At 36.6% G+C, this 23,976-nt stretch overlaps 2 protein-coding genes across 2 annotated transcripts; both read left to right on the plus strand.

Annotated features, from left to right (window-relative positions):
• Nucleotides 1-3,551: 3,551 nt before the first annotated feature.
• Nucleotides 3,552-4,043, plus strand: LOC104454953. The gene has a single exon (XM_010069824.2). The coding sequence runs from the start codon at nucleotides 3,552-3,554 to the stop codon at nucleotides 4,041-4,043; it is 492 nt and encodes a 163-aa protein (XP_010068126.2).
• A 9,948-nt stretch (nucleotides 4,044-13,991) lies between these two features.
• On the plus strand, nucleotides 13,992-14,477 carry LOC104455550. The gene has a single exon (XM_010070322.2). The coding sequence runs from the start codon at nucleotides 13,992-13,994 to the stop codon at nucleotides 14,475-14,477; it is 486 nt and encodes a 161-aa protein (XP_010068624.2).
• The last annotated feature ends 9,499 nt before the right edge of the window (nucleotides 14,478-23,976 follow it).

The raw sequence follows: 23,976 nt of genomic DNA on the forward strand, positions 1-23,976 counted from the left end.
GTCATAAATCTATTGTATTTATACCAATTCAGTTCATTCAATTAATTCTAACTAAAAATCTTTGATATGGATATCAGTCATCTCATATGGCATGGCCGACACGATAGAGACATCTTTTATAATTTTAAAAAAATGAATTTTTTATTTTTTTATCCTTTTTTTCCTTTCGGTTTGGTTGGCAAGGGCCTTTGCAACCCCATCAACAATGACCTCTTGCCAACGGCCAGTGAAAGGAAGAAAAAATAATAATAAATAATATAAAAGAATAAAATAAAAATATTAAATATTTAAATATTTTTAAAAATGCTCACATCAGTGCTAGGCTTGCCATGTAAACTGATTAGGCCATGTTTGTTTATTTTTGTTTCTATTTCTCGGAACCAAAATTTATGTTCTTTTGTTCCTAAGAATAAAAAAAATAACAAAAACGTGTTTGGTAAAACTTTTGTTCTCGGGAACAAAAAATCTATTTTTTTTTGTTCCCGGGAATAGAAACAAGAAGTAGAAATTTTTTTATTTTTTTATTCCAAAAGTAACAATTTTGAGAAACAATTTTTTTTCTCTTCTCTTTTTTTCTTCTTTTCTTCTTCCTTTTGCCGATCACCAGCCTTGGCTATGGCCAGTGTCGGCAACCAGCCAAACGAGGGCCAGCAACCTCACTGGAGCGTCGCCATCCCCCGCATATGCCAAGCCACGGCAAGGCTCATCAGGCTGAGCCCCGCCAAGCCAGGGCAACACTGACCTCGCGCAGCCTGGGCAAGGTGGAGCCTCGCCGGTGGCCTCGGTGGCCAAGCGGGCCTCATGAGGCCACCAAGAAGGCTTGACCTCGCCCGGGTAGTGCAAGGTCGGCCTCGCCCTGGCTTGGCAAGGCCAAGCCGTGTCGGTTGACGCGAGGCTTGCTTGGCCACCGAGGCCACTAGCGAGGCTTGGCCTCACCCAAATCTGGGGAGGCTGAGCCTCGCGGTGGCCTGGCAAGGCTCTGGCGAGCTCACCCGGCCCGGTCGTTGGCTGTCGCCATGGCCAGGTGATTGGCCACAAAGAAAAAGAAAAAAAAAAAAGAATAAAGAAAGAATAAAAAAGGAAAAATATAATAAAAATATTGAAAAACTAAAAGAAACAACAAAATTATACAAATTTACCAAATGCATGTCTATTCCTGGAGTAGAAATTTTTTGTAGATATCAAGCGCGTTCTTATACTCAGAAATTGTTTTCGGGAATAGAAATAAAAAGGGTCAATACCTTGAAAAACTCCAAACGGGTACATCTATGACAAATTTACCCAAAATTATTTTTTTTTTACCATAAAAAACACCAAACAGGTACACTTGTGACAAATTTACCCCGACTGATAATAAAAAAACCCTAAACTTGTACATTTATGATAAATTTACTCAAAACTAATTCATTTGACCACAAAAAACCCCAAACTGGTAAATTTGTGACAATTATACCCACCGCTAAATTGGATTAATACCACAAAAAAATCACAAAAATTGTAAACTGTGACAAACAATGTGTAAAATCTCAAATTAGTATACTAGTCAACTGTCACGTGTCATTTAACTTAATTAAAATTTAACGAAAACTAACATAGGGTAAATTTGTCACAAGTGTATCAGTTTGGGGTAAATTTGTCAAAGATATACCAGTTTAGGGTTTTTTGTGGTTAAAAAAATAGTTTTAGGTAAATTTGTCACAAGTGTACCAGTTTATGGTTTTTTAGGATATTAACCCAAATAAAAAAAACTATTTTTATTAAAAAAATTGTTCATTGGAATAGAAACATTACCAAACGCACCTTTAGTGTTCGTGTGAGCGATTTCCTATCAAAGTTGTCTAGATAGACTCAATTGGTATAAATGCAAAAGATTTAAAACTAAATTGATCAAATTGAAAAGTTTGAAATTGAATTGGCATAAATATTATAAGTTAATAACTTTTTGGGTACTCTCCACAAAATTTGGGTAGTTGCACTTTACTTCCTTGAACATCTATTTTTGTTGTAGTCATTGCGCTTTCTTTTTGGATAAACATTAAGGCTGCGTTCGGAATTGGCTTTGGGAAGGATCTTTAAGCCAAATATTGGATGTTTGGTTTCATTTTCGAAACCCACCTTAAGGCAAAGTTTGCCTTGCAAATGCTGAAAGCCCAATGTCTATTGTTCATCTTCTTCTCCGGTGGTGTGTGGCTGGTTAGCGAGGAGCTCGAGAGAGGCCGGCGAGGTCACGGTTGAGGCCGATGAGGTTGTGACGACGATCATCGGCCAGTCGCGCGACCCTGACAAGTTGCGTCACCACGACCTGCGTCACCGCGAACTAGGCGCGACCTGCACGACCTCAAGCACAACTCGCACAACCCAGATCTGGGTCGTTGGAGGTCGCATAACCTTGCGGCGACCAGATCTATGTTGCTAGTCACCGCGAGGTCACACGACCTCCGGTGGACCAAATTTGGGTTGCCGGAGGTCACACGACCTTAGGCGAATGACGTGACCTCTGGCGACCCAAATCTAGTCCCTGCAAGGTTGCACAACCTCCGACGAGGCCAGATTTGGGTCGGGCGACCTCCATGAAGGGCCAATGATGGTCACCTAACCCTAGGTGGCCCTCGCTGAAGGTTGCCTAACCCCAGGCACCAGGCACCCCTCGCCAGTTGTCTCCAGGGGTTGCCTAAGGCCACCGGCAACCACTTGCCTCACCAGCCAACTCTTTTATTTTTCTTTTGATAATATTTTTCTTTTGTTTTTTTTAATCACCAAAGTCCTTTGTAAATATATCTCTCCAACCACTATTTTACTTAAAGGTATTTCACAATAGACTTTTATATTACAATTTAACAAACACAATTTGTATTTTAGAAAACCCCCTTAACTTAAAGTCCTTTGTATTTTTTCAAAAGCTTTCCCCAAAAGTCCAATAAACGCACCTGAAGTATTACTTCAAATTGCACTAACCCATCTTCTTGACCAAAATGATGTCTGATAATTTTCATTTAACATCTTCGGTTATGCATTATTTATGTTTCTCTCAACTTCATTAACCATGAAATAGTGGTTATATTGATAGAAGAAAATGCGCAAACCATTTTCAAGTAATACTTAATGGCTAAATAGATGGAAAAACTGACGATTGCCAATAAAAATGAAAATTCAACAAGGTAATCTATAATTTTCCAAAGTTCAGGCGCCACTGGACAGCGGTGCCAAAGTTGGAGTCAATCGGAAACGTTTTGAGGTTCAAGAGTAGTTGTGCAACTCTTTTAAGAAAATTTCCTAGATGCAATATGCGACCAATCGCTATCATGGATTAACACAGGCATTATACAAATCCCATTTATGGACACGTGTAATTAATACACACGACCGTCGTCCATGTATGACATGATGCTGTTCACATTTCCGCCGTCGACAAAAGTCGGTCACACGTCCATCCAAAACTCTCAGACGTGCCCTAATTTCCCCCCTATAAATACGAACTCTAAGCAAGCACATTCTCCAAACATATACCAATCTCTCTCTCTCTTTCTCTCTCTCTCCCGCCGAGATATAGAATGGGCAACTGTGCATCTCCTCAAATCACAAGAAATGGTGGCCTTGCCATGACCACCCGTCACCATGACTGGTCACCATCTCCTCCATACATGCTCAAGGTCATTCACATGGACGGAAGACTGCAAGAGTTCCCCCAAACCATCAAGGCTTCTCAACTCCTCTCCCAGAACCCTAACTGCTTCCTCTGCAGCTCAGAGTCCATGTTCATCGACTCCTTAGCCCCCCAAATCCACGAAGAGGAAGACCTCTGTTTGGGCCAACTCTATTTCCTGTTGCCTCTTTCCATGTCCCGAGTCCCGCTCTCTTTAAGAGAGCTCTGCTTGCTCGCTGTCAAGGCCAGCGCTGTGCTCGAGAGCAGCTTGAGTTCGAGGAGAAGGAAGGACAGAGTTTCGTCAGGGGAGAAGGAAGGACAGAGCTTCGTCAGGGGCGGATCACTAGAGATGGTGTCAAGCTCCCACCACGTTCGACACCAAGAGATGGGACGTGGGTGAGAGCAGTCGAAAGATTGAGTTGTGAAAGTGCATGCCTATGAGGTGAAGCGGGAACCGAATAGATGACAGAAGGAAGAGCTTGGACAATATGCTATAAGCTCTTTTTTCTATTTTAACTATCTTTTTTTTTTCGGTTGTCCTAAAATTAACGGGTCTTTTCCGTGAAAGTTGAATTACATCTTAATGTTTCTGCCAACTATAATTGCTTCTATAATTATTATCAACATGGTCGGATCATCCTTGTCATTAATTATACTCAATATTATTATTTTAATACAGAGTAGCTTTATGTCGTAATAAGGATGTGAGAGATGTAAAAGATTGTGAAGAATATTACTTAAATTGTTGTTGCAAAGATCTTGTATTATTTCATTTCTTTAGCTTTTTATGTACCCCAAGATGAGGTAATTTCTTCATTTTTGTAACCGGTGCTTAATTTTTGTTTGTTCCCCGCGCCGGGGGGTGGGGGGTTATTGCATGTAACAGAAGAAGAAGAAAATAAATATTAAACTTTCGAAATGACACCTGAAGTGTCAAAACTTGATACGAAAAACACTTAAATGTCAAAAGTTACGAAAATGAGACTCTTGAGTACCAAGTCCAACGAAAGTTATTAGAAATCCCATATAAACAATTTTTTAATAATATAACTCACTTACATAGTATGCTGAAGAGTTGTTTTATCTTTATATGAATTTCAATATAAATATTAATTAAATTAATATATATATTTTAAAAGGAAAATGGAGGTTGTAGGCGGTGAGGGCTCAACGTGGAACCTCCATGTTCCTCCTTTTTAAAATAAATAAATAAATAAATAATTTTATTTAAATTTTATTTAACTAGTATTTATATTAATTATCTATCCACGTTAACAGCAAAACAACATCATTTATGCATTTTTCTAGTTACGTCAGTATGCAAAACGACGTCATTTTGCACTTACCTTATCAGAAAATCGCCACGTCAACATTTTGCCCAAATTTTCTCGTCATTGGCACTTAACTGATTTATTTTACTCTGATTTTGGCACTTAAGTGTCACTTCCGTAACTTTTAGTACTTATATGCCCCTCTATGTCAAGTTTTGACATTTAGGTGTTCTCTTCCCCTAAATTTTCTAAGCGTTGTATAGCCCATGGTAAGAAATGGGGCTACAAAAAGTTTCGAAAAGATAAATCTTTAGACCTATAAAAGAGGGAATTAAAAGAAAAAAGAAACTTTGTTGCTTTATCCAATTCACGTGGAGAATTAATCTTTACTATTGCTGACTATAACCAAGGAGACCAATAGTGCTGTGATAATTGACTATTAAGCTATTGTCCAATTAAATATTAAACTTTCGAAAAAACGCCTGAAGTGACAAAACTTGGTACGAAAAACACTTAAAGTGTTAAAAGTTAAGAAAGTGACATTTAAGTGTCATTTTAAAATAAAATAAAAAATAGGACACCTGAGTACCAAGTCCGACAAAAGTTATTAGAAATCTTATGTGATAATATTTTAATAATATAACTCACTTACGCGGTAGGCCGAAGAGTTGTCAAAACAACATCGTTTTGTCTTTTTATGAATTTCAGTATAAATATTAATTAAATTAAAATATTTATTATTATTATTATTTTTTATTTTTATTTTTTTATTTTTAAAAAGTAAGATGGAGGTTGCAGGTGGTGAGGGCTCAACCTAGAACCTCCATGTTCCTGCTTTTTTTTAAAAAAAAAAAATAATTTAAATTTTATTTAATTAATATTTATATTAATTACTTATTCACGTTAATAGCAAAATGACATCATTTTTACATTTGTTTAGCTACATCAGTGTGCAAAACGACATCATTTTGCACTTGTCTTATCGGAAAATCACCACGTCAACATTTTGCCTAGACTTTCTCGCCATTGGCACTTAATTGATCAATTTTACTCCGATTTTGGCACTTATATGCCCTCCTATGTCAAGTTTTGACATTTTAGATTTTCTTTTCCCCTAAACTTATTAAGTAGTTGTATAGCCCATGGTAAGAAATGGGGGTACAGAAAGTTTTGAAAAGATAAATGTTTAGACCAATAAAAGAGGGAATTAAAAGAAAAAAAGAAACTTTGTTGCTCCGTCCAATTCACGTGGAGAATTAATCTTTACTATTGCTGACTATAACCAAGGAGACCACTAGTGCTATGATAACTGACTATTAAGCTATTGTCCAATTAAAGTTAAAGTGCGACGATATGATTTGAAATTCGTACTGTTAGTTCTTTTAACTGTATATTAGATAGAGACCTTATATTGTTCTCTTAACTTTGAGCTATCTTGTTTGTCACTCAAGTCCAAAAGTCTCATGTACAATTTAAGTGAAATATCAGCTCATATGATGTAGCGATTTTCCTAAAACATAGAGAGGGAATACTATATAATAAAAAACGAGTATCCCATGATGCATTTACTTAAAACTAATTTCCATCTAATGAAAAATATCAAATCGGTACCCTTGATCCAAATCTACACTCTGTTTCTATCCAATATCCTATTAAAACGCATACGTGTTAACACGTAAATTTTACACATCGAATATGTTATTCCTCATGTGATTGTCTTGTAGTTCTCAATCAATTATGATTTGGCATTCTCCACATCGAGTTCATCTTGTGTTGTCTATCACATGTGCTAACCAATATGCACTTTAGAAAGAGAGAGAGAGAGTATATCTAGGTCAGGGATACCGGTTTGAGATATTTTGTGAGATGAAAATTACTTTAAGGTAAATGGATCGTGGGATACCTATTTGAGATTTTTAATGAGATGAAAATTAGTTTGAGTTCAATGTGTCATTAGGGTACCATCTTGGAAATTTTAATGGTATTAGTCGTGTGTGTGTATATATATATATATCAATTGTTTTCAGCTTTTTATGATTGAGTTTCACCTTTGAACCAGCTTTTTATGATTGTGTTTGCACTTTGAACCCAGCTTTTTATGCTTGTGTTATCACTTTGAACCAAACAAAGTCAAGCACGATAAGCTTTGGTCCATGGCATGCTATTCTGAGAAATTGCTTAGATTATTCATTATCGAATGCTTTAAGACCTTTATCCTTTTGGCCAGAAACGCTTCTAGTCCTAACAAAAATGATGTTGGGACACGCTTTCTTTATCTGTTTGGTACTGCAGAATTAATGTCACGTGGACTCTATATCTCAATCTAGCCCTCGGTATTAGTATGAGCTCAAGTAGAAGGCAACGAAGCACGAGGAAGTGATTGAAATGATTGTCTGGCTGCCTTAAATAATGCAAAATGATATATCTAGATCTTGAAATAAATTTAATGGGGACTAGATGATCAACGACCATAAAATTCTAAACTTTTAGGTCGGTCCATTAGACAAATTTTGTACATGAATTTTACAAATATGTGCGAATTTATTTTTAGGCAATCGGTTTTTGCGATGGACAACCACTAGACTAACAGTCACCATTATTCTCGACAATAACGAAGAACGTCGAGCGACATATCCCATATTTAGCAAGAGAGGCAACCGAGAATTCATCTATGGTCCCTTTGAGTCTTATTTCAGTCAATTTTTTCTGCTTAAAAATTTAGCACAAGTTGCTTGCAAATAATTCTGTAACTCAAACTTCTGTTGGAATGTCTAACCCAAAAACTTAAACATAAATGAAGGGAGACTACATGTATATAAAGAGTATGTAAATTCATAGACAAGTGATGAGTGATACTTTTAACATTTCCTCCCATGTGCAAGCTAGATATGGAATTTGATGAATTAGGGGGACACACACGTGAAGTAAACTAAGATGGAACTTGGCTCTAATATTATGTTAGGAGGTTCAATCCAATGATATACACTTTCAAAGAGAGATGTGAATAATCTCTGAGGTATGTGCACAACCATAAGAGATATGGAGAATTAAGGGAAATATCCTAATTATTTCTATTGACTCTAAACCAAAAAAGAAAAAAAATGAAAAATAAAATTAGACACATTTCTTATAGATCGTGTTACAATAAAAGAACTCCCCTCCCCCAAAAATATATAACGTAAAACACACATTACGTGCCTATTTTATGTCAATCAAATATTTATCATTATGGCAATAATATATAGATGAAATATTATGCAGGCTTTTATTTCAATAGAAATGAGCTACAACTACTAGAGGATATTCTTATTCATGGTTCCACACAGCGTTAAGTAAATTTCACAATTGAATAGGCCAATTAAAGCATACCTGTTGTAATCAATCATGCCGGATGGTCAATTAGAATAGAACATGTTGATTATCTAGTAAGTAACGCGGCATAACTTATCTCAAAATAACACACGCGAGTCTTTTCAACTAGTGAGTGGCCCGCTACCCACTTCATGTTTGAGATAACGTTCAACTTACATGAAGGCTCCAATATATATATATTATTTATAAGATACTACTATTTCCATAGAGTTGGGTATAGTACATGCTTACATCTTATGCATATTGCAGAATTTTAGGGTGTAACGCACCCTTTTTCTCTTTTGACGAATAGGAAATTCCAAATCCAAAAGATCAATACACGATGGACTACACTTAGGTTCCATAAGCAGTGACAATTGTCCTATGAATACTCACTTTTGTTCAGTGGGTTCCCTCTGAATCAAATAGATTCATATCTGAAATAGGTTAACATAGTAGCCATTCAAAGTCTATTGTATAGAGTGAATGGAAAGGAAAAAATAAGGGATTTGTCATACTGGATCAGATATTCTTAGAAAAGAAGTTAGTTTGTCATAATTTTAAATAAATCAAAGAGTGAAAACATCGCTTATAAATTGTCTACAACAATCCCTACATTTAAAAAAAAAAAAATTCCAATCAGCCTATTATATGAATGCCAATTCAATCTTAATTTTTTTCAAGTTTACCAATTTAGTTCTATTTTTTTTTAAAACTTTCAATATAATCGTTCTGGCCAATTTTTGCCGAAAATTGCTAACGTGACAATTTAGTCATCGGTGACCATATCATATGGTTCGCGTCACATCAACAATTTTCGACTAAAATTGGTAGAAAAAAGACTACATATGAATTTCACACAGAGATTTAAGATTAAATTAGAAAATTTAGGATTGAATTGACATTTGTACAATAAATTTAGTATTAATTGGACAATTTCATCAAGTTCAAAAGTAATCAAATTAAAAAAAAAATTCAAAGAGAGATTACCACCAATAATCGTTGTCGTACTAGCAATATGTGGTCTTTCTTTTCAAAGAAGGCAAAGACTTCATCTCAATAGGTCTTCTTGTTCTTATGCGATCCACTTTAGAGTAAATGTTGGACTAAGTCAAAAAGTGTCATACATATTTTTGGGAAAGTACAATTAATCTTAAAACTTTTCAAAAAGTATAATCAAAGTCCTAAAATGTGTTAAATTAATGAAATCAATTCATTTTATTAACCATGGCATTAAAATGACTAAAACATGAAGGATATAGTTAAAATGACGTTGGTAATGATCCAAAATTGATTTTTTGACCCAAAGTTTTGTTAAATTAAATTAAAATAAGAATAATTTTAAAAATTAAAAAAAAAAAAAGTAGGGAAGGGAGGAAAACTAGGGAGGGCCTGAGGGCCCTTACCATCGCTACCACACTATCCCTAGAAAGGGCTAGCAATGGTGGGGCAATGGGCGGTCACCCTCACTAACTATTAGGGCTGAGCATGGTTCCCGGGTTACCCGAGAACCAGAACCGAACCGGGGGAGGGTCCGGTTCGGTTCCCGGTTCCTACGGGACCGGTTCCGGTTCCTACGGGACCGGTTCCGGTTCCTTTTTCTAGGAACCGGTTGCGGAACCGGTTTAGGGCTCCAAAGAATCTCCAGTCCACAGCTCTTCATTCAGATTTCAGTCTTCAAAGTTCAGACCTCACACTCACACAGTCACGACTCACGTCGCTCGCCCTCGAGGAGGCCGCTGCCACCGGACCCCGTTGGACGCCAGTCACCGACGCCTCTCGCCCAATCCCTCGCCGCTCGACGCCAGTCGCTGCCCAAATCCGTGAGTCACGGTACTGGACGCCGCTTTGAGTCTCGCCGCCGGACGCCGCTTTGAGTCTCGCCGCCGAACGCTGCTCACCTTCGAGGCCGCCGCCGCCGGACGCCGCTGGACGCCAGTCACCGACGCGGCTCGCCCGAACCCTCGCCGCTCAACGCCGCTCGCCCAAACCCTCGCTGCTCGACGCCGCCGCCGACGCCGCTCGCCTGAGACCCATATGTGCCTTTTCGATCTCTCCGAGACTCGGCGCTTCGGTCGAAAGATCGACCGCCCTCCATTGCTGGTCACGTGGGCTTCCCGTTTCTTGATTCCGGTTAGATTAAGGCTCGTCCGTTTCCGTGTTTCATGGGTCGTGCGCTGTTTCGATGAATTTTTCGGTTTTGGGTCTGTGGGAATTGTGGGATGGTTTCTTGGGTTCGATGAGTTCCGTGGAAAGGATGGTGTTGTGGGTTCGTCGGCCTTTCTTTTCTTTTGATCGAATTCACGATGTGTTTTTCGCTAGACTTCGTCGGCCTTTCAGGTAAATATGGTCTTCAGCCAGCTTGTGAAGATGCCACAAGACAAGTTAAGTATTGATGGTTAAATCTTTTGCTATATATTTCCTTATGTAGGTGGTAGTTGCTCCAATTCTCTTAGGATCTTATGTTCCTGTTGATGCCATTAAACTGTCGATCAACACCTTGCAGGTAAATATGGTCTTCAGTTAGCTCGTGAAGATGCCAAGCTTTCTCTCTTGTACATCTTCAGCGATGCTTATTTTTTCAAATTACTATTTCTTGCTTTAGGCGAAGTGGTAGGTTGCCCTGTTAGAAATAGTTGCTCTTTGATATTCTAAAGTGTGTGCTGTAACTACATTTCGAGCAAAGCTTTTGATCTATTCCCTGGATGTGTAGTACAGTAAATTTAGCAGAGCATCCACAAGTTATTGAAATTCATTTTGAGATAAGTGAATTTGTCATGTAGGATTGATTTTCACAAAGAAAAAGGATTTTTTGGGCCCTGTGCTACGCCATAATCTTCCTTAATTTGAGTGAGCAATGACACTTGTGTCTGTTCTTTTGCATTAATTTCATTGTCATCATCATTTGAACATGCAAATTTTGAGTTGTCGCAATGATTCCATTTTCTCTAATCCATTCTTATGTACCTTTTCTTTTGCAGCATTAACCCATTTAGGCTCATTGGGTTCGGACTTTCAGTATGGACTTCAGCTGCTTCTCATATAAGACCTTTTTAAATGCAAGCTTTGCTCCTATTCAATCAAAAGAAAGACCGTCGACATAGAGACGCCTTCCCTGTGAAACTCAAGGTTCTTCTTGTTATGTTTTACTTTTGGAGACATATCACTATGTTTATGTCTGCTTATTATGTCAACCGATATCTCATAGAGCAATGGCAAGATTTTAGTATGATTGTTTGCAATCTATTACTGAACAAAAGACCTTGTCCTTCAAGTTACTGTAGAGTATGCGTGTACGTTATAATTCAAATTTGAAAATGAAAAAAAAAAAAAAAAAAAGAACCTGTGGAACTGGAACCGACCCGGAACTGTGATGGGGGTAGGTTCCGGGTTCTTGGTTTTGACGGGTAGGTTCCAGGTTCCAAATTTTTGGAACTTGTACGAGGGTAGGTTCAGTTCCGAAGGAACCGAATCGGAACCGGGAACCGCTCACCCTACTAACTATAGGCAAGCCCTTGCCTAGTTTTTCTTCTCTCTCTTTTAATTTAGTTTTTATTTTAATCTAATTTAATTTGTTTTAAAGGTTTAATTTGGAAAAAAAATGACATTGTTTTAGTCTTGTTCTTCTTGTTGTAGTCATGTCAATGCCACATAGGAGAGAGAAAATAAATATATATATATATATATATATATCGATATTTTTTGTTAGTTAAGTTGAATGGAGTTAATAAAAAAAATTGATTATATTTTTTGAAAACTTTAAAATTTATTTGTCTTTTTATGAGAAGTTGTTAAACCTCCTAAGGCACATATCCCTATATTTTAAGTTCCCAACAGCAGTGCTGCGTGAGAATTTTCCCCGTCATCAGTCAAGTCTAGATTTTCAACGTCGGTCAAGCATGGGTTGCTGCCTCAGAATTGCACTGCGTGGACCTTTCGGCAACCTCTGAGCGTCAAAAAGGGGAGGCTTGGGATGCCAGTCTTGCCATGTCGTCTACTAATGGCTTTTGATCCTTTGTACATCGACCGCTGGGACAACTTTTGTTTCGTGTTTTTCATTCCACCACCCATGGGAATCCGAGTAAATTACTTCATTTTTCTCTTCCTTTTTGGAATATGCCGAGTAATAAAGGAGAACATACCAAATGACTAACAAACTCATGTCATCTGTTAATTTTTCATGACACTGCTTTATCGACGGTGAATTATGATTTTTCTTTATTCGTATATCCTTACATATTTGAAAGACTTAGCAGATGAAAATATCTTCCAAATGATCTAATTTACTGAAAGTATTTAACGGAAGTAATTAGTAAAATATCATTGTGGGTCTCTATACCTTAATCAAGAGATTAAAACTCCCCTTCTACTTTTGGTTTTGGTTCAAAATCATCCATGTACTTTTTGAAAGTATCATCTCCGGTTGGTCTAGCGACGAAATTTGCTGACATCAAAACCCATAAAACCTAACAACCCCGCTATGCTAAATCCAGAGCAGCCATAGCCGCGAGCTCAAAGAAACTCCGGACTGCCATGGCCAAGCTCGACGAAGCTTCAAGGTTAGGGAAGTAATGCGTAACTATCTAAAGTCCGAGGGCTATGGGGCCAACGGTGCCAAAGTTGAAAGAGATAATGTGTCACTTTCTAAGGTTTAAAATTTATTGTGCGATGGACGTAAAGTTTAAGGAGATTTGGAACAAAGTACCCAAAAAAGTATTTGTATACAAATTATACTGTTGAGGGTCAAAAAGTTGGGTCATTGGTCAATCCAAAATTCTGAAACACGCCTATACTCCCCCATGTCGTCTACTAATGGCTTTTGATTCTTTGTACGTCGACCGCTGGGACAACTTTTGTTTCGTGTTTTTCATTCCACCACCCGTGGGAATCCGAGTAGATTACTTCATTGTTCTCTTCCGTTTTGGAATATGCTGAGTAATTAAGGAGAACATACCAAATGACTAACAAACTCATGTCATCTGTCAATTTTTCATGACACTGCCTTATCGACGGTAAATTATGATTTTTCTTTATTCGCATATCCTTACGTATTTGAAAGACTTAGCAGATGAAAATATCTTCCAAATGATCTAATTTACTGAAAGTATTTAACGGAAGTAATTAGTAAAATATCATCGTTGGTCTCTATACCTTAATCAAGAGATTAAAATTCCCCTTCTACTTTTGTTTTTGGTTCGAAATCATGCATGTACTTTTTGAAAGTATCATCTCCAGTTGGTCTAGCGACGAAATTTGCTGACCTCAAAACCCGTAAAACCTAACAACCCCACTAGTGCTAATCCCGAGTGGCCATAGCCGCGAGCTCAAAGAAACTCTGGACTGCCATGGCCAAGCTCAACGAAGCTTCAAGGTTAGGAAAGTAATGCGTAACTATCTAAAGTCTGAGGGCTATGGGGCCAACGATGCCAAAGTTGAAAGAGATAATGTGTCACTTTCTAAGGTTTAAAATTTATTGTGCGATGGACGTAAAGTTTAAGGAGATTTGGAACAAAGTATCCAAAAAAGTATTTGTATACAAATTACACTTTTGAGGGTCAAAAAGTTGGGTCATTGGTCAATCCAAAATTCTGAAACACGCCTATACTCCCCCATTAAATACCTGCCCATGTCAAACATCTTGGCCAAACAAACATCAATCTCTCTCTCTATCTAACCACCCCACCCACGCCCCCAAAACCAAACTCCCCCTCCCCAAAAGATATAGAATGGGCAACTGTGCGGCTCCTCAGATCACAAGAAATGGTGGCCTTTCCATGACCACTTATCACCATAGCTGGCCATCATCATCTCCATCCACGCTCAAGGTCATTCACATGGACGGAAGACTGCAAGAGTTCACCCAAACCATCAAGGCTTCTCACCTCCTCTCCCAGAACCCAAACTGCTTCCTCTGCAGCTCAGAGTCCATGTTCATCGACTCCATAATCCCCCAAATCCACGAAGAAGAAGACCTCTGTTTGGGCCAACTCTATTTCCTCTTGCCTCTCCCCATGTCCCGAGTGCCGCTCTCTTTACAAGAGCTCTGCATGCTCGCCATCAAGGCCAGCGCCGTGCTCGAGAGCAGCTCGAGTTCGGACGGAAGGAAGGACAAGGTTTCGTCAATGGCGGGTCAACGGAGGTGTCAAGCTCCCATCAGGTTCGATGCCGCGAGACTAGAATTGGTTCAGAGCAGCCGAAGAATTGAGTTGTGAAAGTGCAGGAGTATGAGATGAAGAGGGAATCGAATATATGACAGAAGGAAGAGCTTGAAGAATATGCCAGAAACTCTTCTTTTTTGTTCTTTCCCTTTTTTTGTGTGAACAACTCTTTATTTGGTCGTCCTAAAATTAACAACTCTTTTTTGGGAGACTTAATATTCGTCTAATTGTTTTTAGATTTGTGATCAATCTGATTATGATTAGCCTAATAAAAATTCTTTCAATTATTAAATATCACTATTATTCACAGTCATTATAACTATTATTATTATTGTTGTGGTCGTCGTCGTAGCTGTTGCTATTGTTTTAGATTAAAGTAGCTTTATATGGTAAAATAATGATAGAAGCCAGCAATATATGTCGTGATAAGGACATGAGAGGTGTAAAAGCGTGCGAAGCACGAAAAGATCTCGTGATATTCCATGTGTTGAACTTTTTATGTAGCCTAAGACGAGGGAATTTCACTTTTATATGCAGTGCTTAAGAAAAGGACTAGAGCTACTAATCTTTCTATGCTATATGATCCATGATAAGGAATGGGGTTGCAGAGGCTGGGAACAGTTGATGATTTGACGAATAAAAGAGGAAATTGAAAAATAAGAACTTCCATTCTCAATTCGATTCATGTGAAGAATTAATGTTTAATATAAGCTAATTAAAGAGACCACTAGTGCTGTGATAATTGATTCTCAAATTACTATCTAATTGAGTTTAAAGTGTGACGGTTTGATTAGGCAATCGCACAGATCTCAAATTTAGACTTACAATAGCAAATGCAAAATTTACCCATCATATGTTAATCATGTTAACCACCTTCTTTTTTGCTTCTACGATGGTTGATTAATGTTTTTTCCTCTTAATTTAAAGCTTGATAGAATAAATTGTAGCCTTATTGAGAGACACATAAGCACATTTTTGAAATCACACAAGTTATAGCTATTGAATTGTATTTCTCTAAAAGAAAATATACGTGTTCAAGAAAAGCTAATTTAATTAACCTACTTGTGGATGATATTAGATAGAGAGCTATGTTGCTTCCTTCACTTTTGGCCATTGAGCTCTATGGTTTGTCATTTCATAATTGATGAACAAGTATACAAATTAGTAAGCTGGAAATTTTGAAAAATAAGAATTCATTAGACATTATCCATATATCTTTCATCGATCTATATTATTAATGGAATACTTACCTTCCTTTCATCTCACTCAAATATTCCCATTATACCTTCATAAGTATGATGTTTACATCACAATGATAACTGTCTACCACTTAGTTCCACTTTTCCATATGTATAGTTATTATTCAAGTCATTTAACTTATTTACGGAGTTTATAAGCTCTTTACATATAAGTGGTTTTTCTCTATCAATAAGTTTAAGCTTTCAGATTAAACATTGTAACATTGTATTAGAACTATGTTCTATCCCAATTTATTTCACATGTATAGCCTTCTCATTTGTTGAATTTTACGTGTAATGGTCTCCCTATATATATATATCTTTTCCACACAAGTCCAAAAGTCTGAGGTAGAATTTAAGTGAAATATCACATCACTTTAATGAATGTGACAATTTTCCCATAATATATATCAATCGTTCCCATTATATCTTGATAAGTATGATGTCTATGTCACAATAATAATTGTCTGCTACTTAGTTCCACTTTTCTATATGTATGGTTATTGTTAAATTTGTTTAGCTTATTTATGGGGTTTAGAAGTTCTTTATATTCACGTGATTTCCCCCATCTATAAATTCAAACTCTTAAGTTAAACATTCTAATGTATTATCGAAATTATATTCTGTCCCAATTTATTTCACTTGTCACGTGTAATGTCATCTCCCTATTTATATATATGCACTAAAAAAGTCTAAGGTAGAATTTAAGTGAAATATCACTTCAATGAATGCGGTGATTTTCCCAAAATACATATCAACTGTTTTTTGAGTTCTATTGTTTTTTTTCACTTTGAACGAAACAAAGTCAAGTAAGGTAGGCTTCGGTCCACGGCATGCTATGCTGACAAATCTTTTAAATCATTCAATATCGGCTGCTTGTAGACAATTTTCTTTTTGGCTAGAAATGCTTCTAGACCTATTTTAAACTAATTTCGAATTTTGCGAACCGGTTTCTAGACTTATTTAAATGAAAATCGGTTCCCAACCCTATTTTCCGAGTGAACTGGTTCAGGAACTAGGTATATCCAGCTCGATTGTACACCCTAATAATTGGAGTCGGACTACAAGGCAAAGCAAAGCCTTCATGCACACGTCGCCAAGTCAAAAGTGCCCCTATTTCAACGTGGGTCCCCCATATTGGTTGCTTCCTGGGAATTGCATTGCAATGCACGGGAAAGAAACAAAGGCTTGGGACAACCTCTTGTGTCGTGTCGTGTCTTTCGCCTAATTGCACATGGGAATCCGAGTGACTCACTTTTTATCTTTCTTTTTCTTTTGGGGCAATGCTGAGTGATCAGGAATTTTCTTCGTCGGCGTATTCTCGGTATTTGACGTGACTTGACATTTTTATATTAAATTAATACCACAAAACACTCTAAAATAATATAGATAGGATAAATTTATCTATAAATTAATTTTTAATTATAAAATATTTCAAATCGGTGCACTTATGATAAACTTATCCATAACTAAATTTTTTACTATAAAAAAATTCAAATTAATATATTTGTGATAAATTTATTTTTCATTAATTTCTATTAAATTTAATTAATATAGCAAATCAATATATTTATGGAAAATTGAGGTCAAAACCCCAAACTGCTACACTATTTAATTGTTTCATATTAATTAATTAAATAATTTGATAATAAAATTTAACGTAAATTAATAAATGGTAAACTTATTACAAGTATATTAATTTGTGATTAAAAAATTAGTTTTGAAATAAATTTATCATAAATATGTGAATTTGTAGTTTTTCGTGGTATTAACCTTTTTATAATTCCTCCGAGTGCCCTAGAGGGATTAGTATGCCAGGAAGGATTTAGCGAATTCGATAAGGTGAACTATTGATACATTTACCTTAATTAAGAAATCAAAACCATTCTTCTACCGTCTTTTTATTATTATTCTAAATCATCCCAATGCTTCTTAAAATTGTCATCCTACTCGTTCCTGTGATAGAATTGCTGACCTGGCATTAATATCATTAGAAACTTAGTGATGTCCTTTAATTGGCATTTTATTTTTCTTTTTTCAATGTTCCCTCTCTCTCCCCCGCAGCCGCGATCACCATCATCATCTTCTTCTTCAACCTAAACCCCACCAAATCCAAAACTCACAAACTCTCACATGCCCGCCAATACAAAATCTCAATCAGCCGAACGGCTAAGCTCAACGAAGCATAAAATTTAGGGGGATGGTATGTAAATTTCCAAAGTTCGGGGCTAGAGGGCAACAAGTGCCAAAATGGGAGGAGATAATCTATAACTTTTCAAGGTTTAAGAGTTATTATATAAGGGGGGATTTTGGGCAACTATTACAAGAAGTATCGTAATAATTGTCCTTCGATCGAAACCCTCGGCACTGCTTTTCCTGAGGGAATTTCTTCTATTGGCAAGCCCATGTGCGAATTACATAATATGCAACCAATTACCAATAATTCTCATTTATGGCACACGCGGAATGAATAAACACGTCCTTGGATGACATGGAACTGGTAATAAATCAAACCGTTGAGGGTCAAAAGTGGGTCAAACGCGCCTTAATCCCCCTATTAATACCTACCCATTTCAAGCATATTCGCCAAGCAAACACCAATCTCTCTCTCTCTCTCTCTCTCTCTCTCTCTCTCTCTCTCATACTCATAGAATGGGCAACTGTGCAGCTCCTCAGATCACCAGAAATGGCGGCCTCGCCATGACCAACCATCACCATAACGGGTCATCATCATATCCATCCATGCTCAAGCTCATTCACGTGGATGGAAGGCTGGAAGAGTTCACTGAAACCATGAAGGCCTCTCACTTCCTCTCCCAAAACCCTAACTGCTTCCTCTGCAGCTCAGACTCCATGTTCATCGACTCCATAGCCCCTCAGATTCAGGAAAAAGAAGACCTACATCTGGGCCAACTCTATTTCCTCTTGCCTCTCTCCATGTCGCGAGCCCCTCTCTCTCTCCAAGAGCTCTGCTCGCTCGCCATCAAGGCCAGTGCTGCGCTCGAGAGCAGCTCGAGTTCAAGGAGAAGGAAGGACGGAGGTTCGTCAGTGGCGGGTCATCGGGGACGGTGCGGAGCTCCGACCGGGTTCGGCACCACAAGATTGGAATCGGGTCAGAGCAGCCGAAGGATTGAGTTGTAAAGGTGCATGCTTTTAAGCCGAAGTGGGAATCGAATAGACGACATAAGGAAGAGCTTGAATATAGCCGAAGTAGGAATCGAATAGACGAGGCAAGACTGGTGCTCGACAGCTTGAAGAACGTGCAATACACTCCTTTTTAATTTTTAATTTTTTTTAGGTGCACTTTTTGGTTGTCCAATTAGTGAGACTTGATATAGGTCTCATTGTTTCCTGATCTGTAACCGATCAGATAATAATTAGCCTAATTATAATTTTTTACTATTACCATCATGGTCGTTGTCATCGTGATCATCATCATCATCATCCATTCGAATTTGCTTTATTTGGTTGAGTAACGATAGAAGTCTGCAAATATGTTGTGATAGGGACATGAGAGCTGCAAAAGCGTACGTAGAGTAGTATTTAATCGGTCTTGAAAAGATCTCGTGTTACTCCGTGAGCTTTTTATGGAGCCCAAGACGAGGGAATTTCTTCCTTTTAATAGGAGGTGCTTAATCTTTTGTTTGTACTTGGGCGGAACTAAAAAAATATATGAAGCATGTGCCAAAAGAAGGGGAAAAAAGGGATGCTAAACTTTCTATGCTACATGGCCCATGACGAGGAATGGGTGTACAAATAGTTAGGGAATGATGAATGATATCGATCCGCGGTTGATTTATATGGAGAATTATTGTTTACAGCTAATCATAACGTAGGAGATAGCTAGTGCTATGATAATCAACTCTTGAATTAGTATCTAAATAAATTCAAGGTGTGACAATATGATTAGACAGCCGTAAGGAATTAAGATCTCAAATTTTGACTGAGAAATTGAAAAATTACCATCATTTGTCAGTTTTATTAACCATCTTCTTTGGTACTATTACGACAGTTGATAATTCTTTTTTTTTTTTCGCTTGATCATGTCATAAGCAGATCTTCAAAATCACACAATTATTAGCTATTCAACTGTATTTCTGTATATTAAATGTACATGTTCAGAAGAGCTATATAATGAACCTACTGGTGGATGATACTTGATAGCAAGCTATGTCGTTTTCTTAAATTTTGGCCATTGACCTATCTCGTTGGTCGATTTTAAGTCATGAGCGAGTATACAAATTAGTAAGCTGAAAATTTTGCAAAAAGAGTGTTCAGTGTACATTATGCATTCCCCCGATGCTTATCTAAATAATTAACATGTTTTTTATTTACACGTAATCCCTCTCAATGATAATTTTTAACTTTTGTTTAGACATTCTAATATGATAACAGAATCAGGCTCTATCTTAGTTTATTTCATATATAATGCTTCCTGTTAAATTTCAAGTGCCATTTTCAATTCGATGTGTATGTGAAATGGATTGTTAAAATATCCCATGTCACTTATTTATAGAGCTTACATAGCATATATATATGTTCTTTCTCTACAGATAAATTTAAATTTTTGAATTGGACATTTTAACATATATTAGTAATGAAAATCCCGCCTTCCTTTGGCTTAGTCAAATGTTTCCATCATACCCTTCGACATCGCAATAATAACCGTCTGCTACTTAGTTCCATTTTTCTTAACGTGTGGTTATCCCTTCCCTACTCATAGTTGTAATGTCATCTCCGTCTTCTTCTATTCTTTTTTTTTTCCTTCTGTTTTTGCAAGCGAGTCCAAAAGTCTAATGTAGAATCGAAGTAAATTATTTTCGTCTAAAAAAAAAAAAAAATCTAAAATCGGTATCCCATAATACTTTTATCCTAAATAAGTTTTCATTTTTACAAAAAAAAAAAAAAAAAAAGCCCAAACTTAAACCCCTAACCAAAATCTACCCTCAATTAGCATTTTGTCCGATATCCTCTTAAAATGGGTACATGTTGATCCATGTGTATTTTTCATGTTGAATCTATTACTCTCCATGTCAAAACCGTCTTGCGATCGTCAATCTATGTCAAATATTCATTCTTCACATTAGATCTGTGTTACGTCATCTATCATATGTGTTTTTTTTTTTTTTTTTTGGTTGAATATCATATGTGTTGACACACATGCAAATATCTTAATGGAAGTTAGATTTGGCTCAAGTACAGTTTGGGATTTTTGTGAGATGAAAGTTACTTTAGGGTAAATGAATCATGAGATAACATTTTTAGAGTTTTTGTTATACGGATATTAGTTGGAGATCTTTATAAAAAAAAAGATATTAATTGGAAATTAATATGTCACGTAATATTAGTTTGAGATTTTTTTTATGAGCTGAGAATTAATTTGGGATATATGTGTCATTAGGATATCAATTTAAGATTTTTAATGGTATTAAATCAAAAACAAACACACGCGCGCGCGTATATATTGCTTTACAGTTTTCAAAGATTATTATTTCACTTTGAACGGAACTACGTCAAGCGGGATGGGCTTTCGTCCATAGCACGCATGAGAAATTGCGTTTATTATTCATTTGCGGGTGTGCTTCTAGACATTACTCTCTTTCGCCAGAAATGCTTAGAGACCTAACAAAACCATATCGCTCTAAGCTTTCTTGGTCACGTGGATTTAACGTACCGTAGATTTTGCGGCTGCCTTTAATAACGCAAAATGACATATCTTGATCTTAATTTAAATTTGATGGGCTTTGTTGATCACCGGCCATAAAATGAGGCAAATTCTTTATGTTATCCCGAGAGTCTTATCATGTTTTGTCGCCCACTATGGCTTTGTTTCGTTGTAGATCCACCGCGGGACAACCTTTGTGTCGTGTCTTTTATTTCATCGCACTTGAGAATCCGAGTGAATTACTTTTTATCTTGCTTTTCTTTATGGGCAATGGCAAGAGAAAATGGAGAACATAATGAATGATTGCCTGACATCATGTTCACGTACGGTGAATTATGGATTTTCTTCATCAGCGTATCCTTGCGTATTTAAAATAACTTGGCAATTTTAGGGTGTGCATAACAAAATTTTTGAAACAGAAATTGATTTTTGGCCAGAAATTGATTTCTCAATTTCTATTTTAGAAACTGAGAAGTTAAAACTTTTAGCTTCTAATTTCTTCTACAAATCTATTTCTGGAATATAAATCTGTTTCAGGAATAGAGAAATCAAATTGTGTTACCAAATGGATTTATGTTCCAAATCTGTTCTGGGAAACAGAGAAACAAAGAAATCAAGAAACATAAATTTTATCATGTACAACCTTATTTTATCCAAGTGCCCTAGCCCTAGCAAGATTAGTACGCTCAAGCAATAATGGAATAAATTGGAATAAATTGCTTTCGTCTTTAACTTTTTCTTGGGCCATGCCAAGCAATAATGGAGCAAGTATCAAATCATTGACCGTTAAGAACGCTGCCCCTTTTCTGCGCTGAATAGCGTCCAAGTCATTTAACTTATTTACGGAGTTTATAAGCTCTTTCCATATAATTGGTTTTTCTGTATCAATAAGTTTAAGCTTTCAAATTAAACATTGTAACATCGTATTAGAACTATGTTCTATCCCAATTTATTCCGCATGTAAAGCCTTCTCATTTGTTGAATTTTACGTGTAATCGTCTCCCTATATATATATTTTCGCACAAGTCCAAAATTCTAAGGTAGAATTTAAGTGAAATATCACATCACTTCAATGAATGTGACCACTTTCCCAAAATATATATCAATTGTTCCCATTATACCTTGATAAGTATGATGTCTATGTCACAATAATAATTGTCTGCTACTTAGTTCCACTTTTCTATATGTATGGTTATTGTTAAATTTGTTTAGCTTATTTATGGGGTGTAGAAGTTCTTTATATTCACGTGATATTCCCCGTCTATAAATTCAAACTCTTAAGTTAAACATTCTTGGCTGGATTCCGCTGTGCAATTAACAAGAGATTGCAACTTTGAGTGCAAACACTTAGTAGATCACACTATCTCACTAAGTCACTCTTTTGGTATTTCTTTCATGATCACAAACGTTTAAGCTCACCAAAGACAAGTGTATGATCGAAAGTCGCTCAGACTTTGGAATTATAAATTCTACGCTCCGTCTCTTATTTGCTCATCAGTCCTTCATCTCCTTAAATACTCATCCACTTCCAAACTAGCCGTTGGATAGTATCTCGAGGATCGTCTTCCAATATACCCATTGGACAGCTCTATATCTAGAAGATTTGGTAGCCGTTAAGTCACAAAAGTAGAATCCCAAATTAATTCTGATCGCCCATACAAACAGAATCTTGGTTTCCATAAGTAAAGCTTCTTCGTATAAAAAGTTCTTATCTTCAAGATCCAATCGTCAATCAATTAGATTGAGTCAATCAAATCAATCTTGATGTGGAATCCAAATTAGATCACTAGCCGTTATATGATTGGGGCTTGTGTTACGTTTTGTCGAATCTGAATGTGAAGTCCAAGTGCAATAGTCTTTACAATCTGAGTCTGAGTGCAATAGACTTTATAATCTGAGTCTGAGTGCAATAGACTTCACAATCTGGGTCTGAATATATTATGCTTCTGAACAGTTTTAGTTTTAAAGTCTGAACACAGTCTGAATAAGTTTAGCTTCAGCATAGAGTCTGTTTTCTAGTTCAACTTCAGCATATAGTCTATCTTCTGGTTCTTCATTCACGTTTAGTTTGGAATTTGTCAAAGTTGGCAGACTTATGATGTAGAACAAACTTTGACACTAAAGTCTGGCAGTCTTCAGACTTTAACACAGAAGTCTGGAAATCTTCAGAATATACTTTGAACATATGTTACGTTAAGTCTTTTGGCCGTCTTCAGACTTTGACAATATTCTTTATATGTTCTATCATTTGCATGGTCTATTACTTAACCATTAAACATGTTAGTAGCTTTTGATTTATTTTGTCATTTTCAAAACATCATAGGGATTTCCCTAACAATCTCCCCATTTTTGATGATGACAAAACAATCTCTGAATATGCAGATTTGTAAACATACTTTTAAAAATATTAATTTAAATCAAAGGATATCTGAAGATAGCAAATAGATTGAGCATAACAATATATAGAAAAATAATCGCAGCTCAATATTATGCAATAAATAATATCAACCAATCAACACATATGCATATTCATATCTTCTCCCCCTTTTTGTCATAATCAAAAAGCAATTATAATGGAAAAAGTATCACATAGAGAATATAAAATGATAACAAATATGTCTTGCATAATTTCCAAAAATTAGCTTTTATA

Source organism: Eucalyptus grandis, chromosome 7, assembly GCF_016545825.1.
Source record: "Eucalyptus grandis isolate ANBG69807.140 chromosome 7, ASM1654582v1, whole genome shotgun sequence".
Classification (NCBI taxonomy): domain Eukaryota; kingdom Viridiplantae; phylum Streptophyta; class Magnoliopsida; order Myrtales; family Myrtaceae; genus Eucalyptus; species Eucalyptus grandis.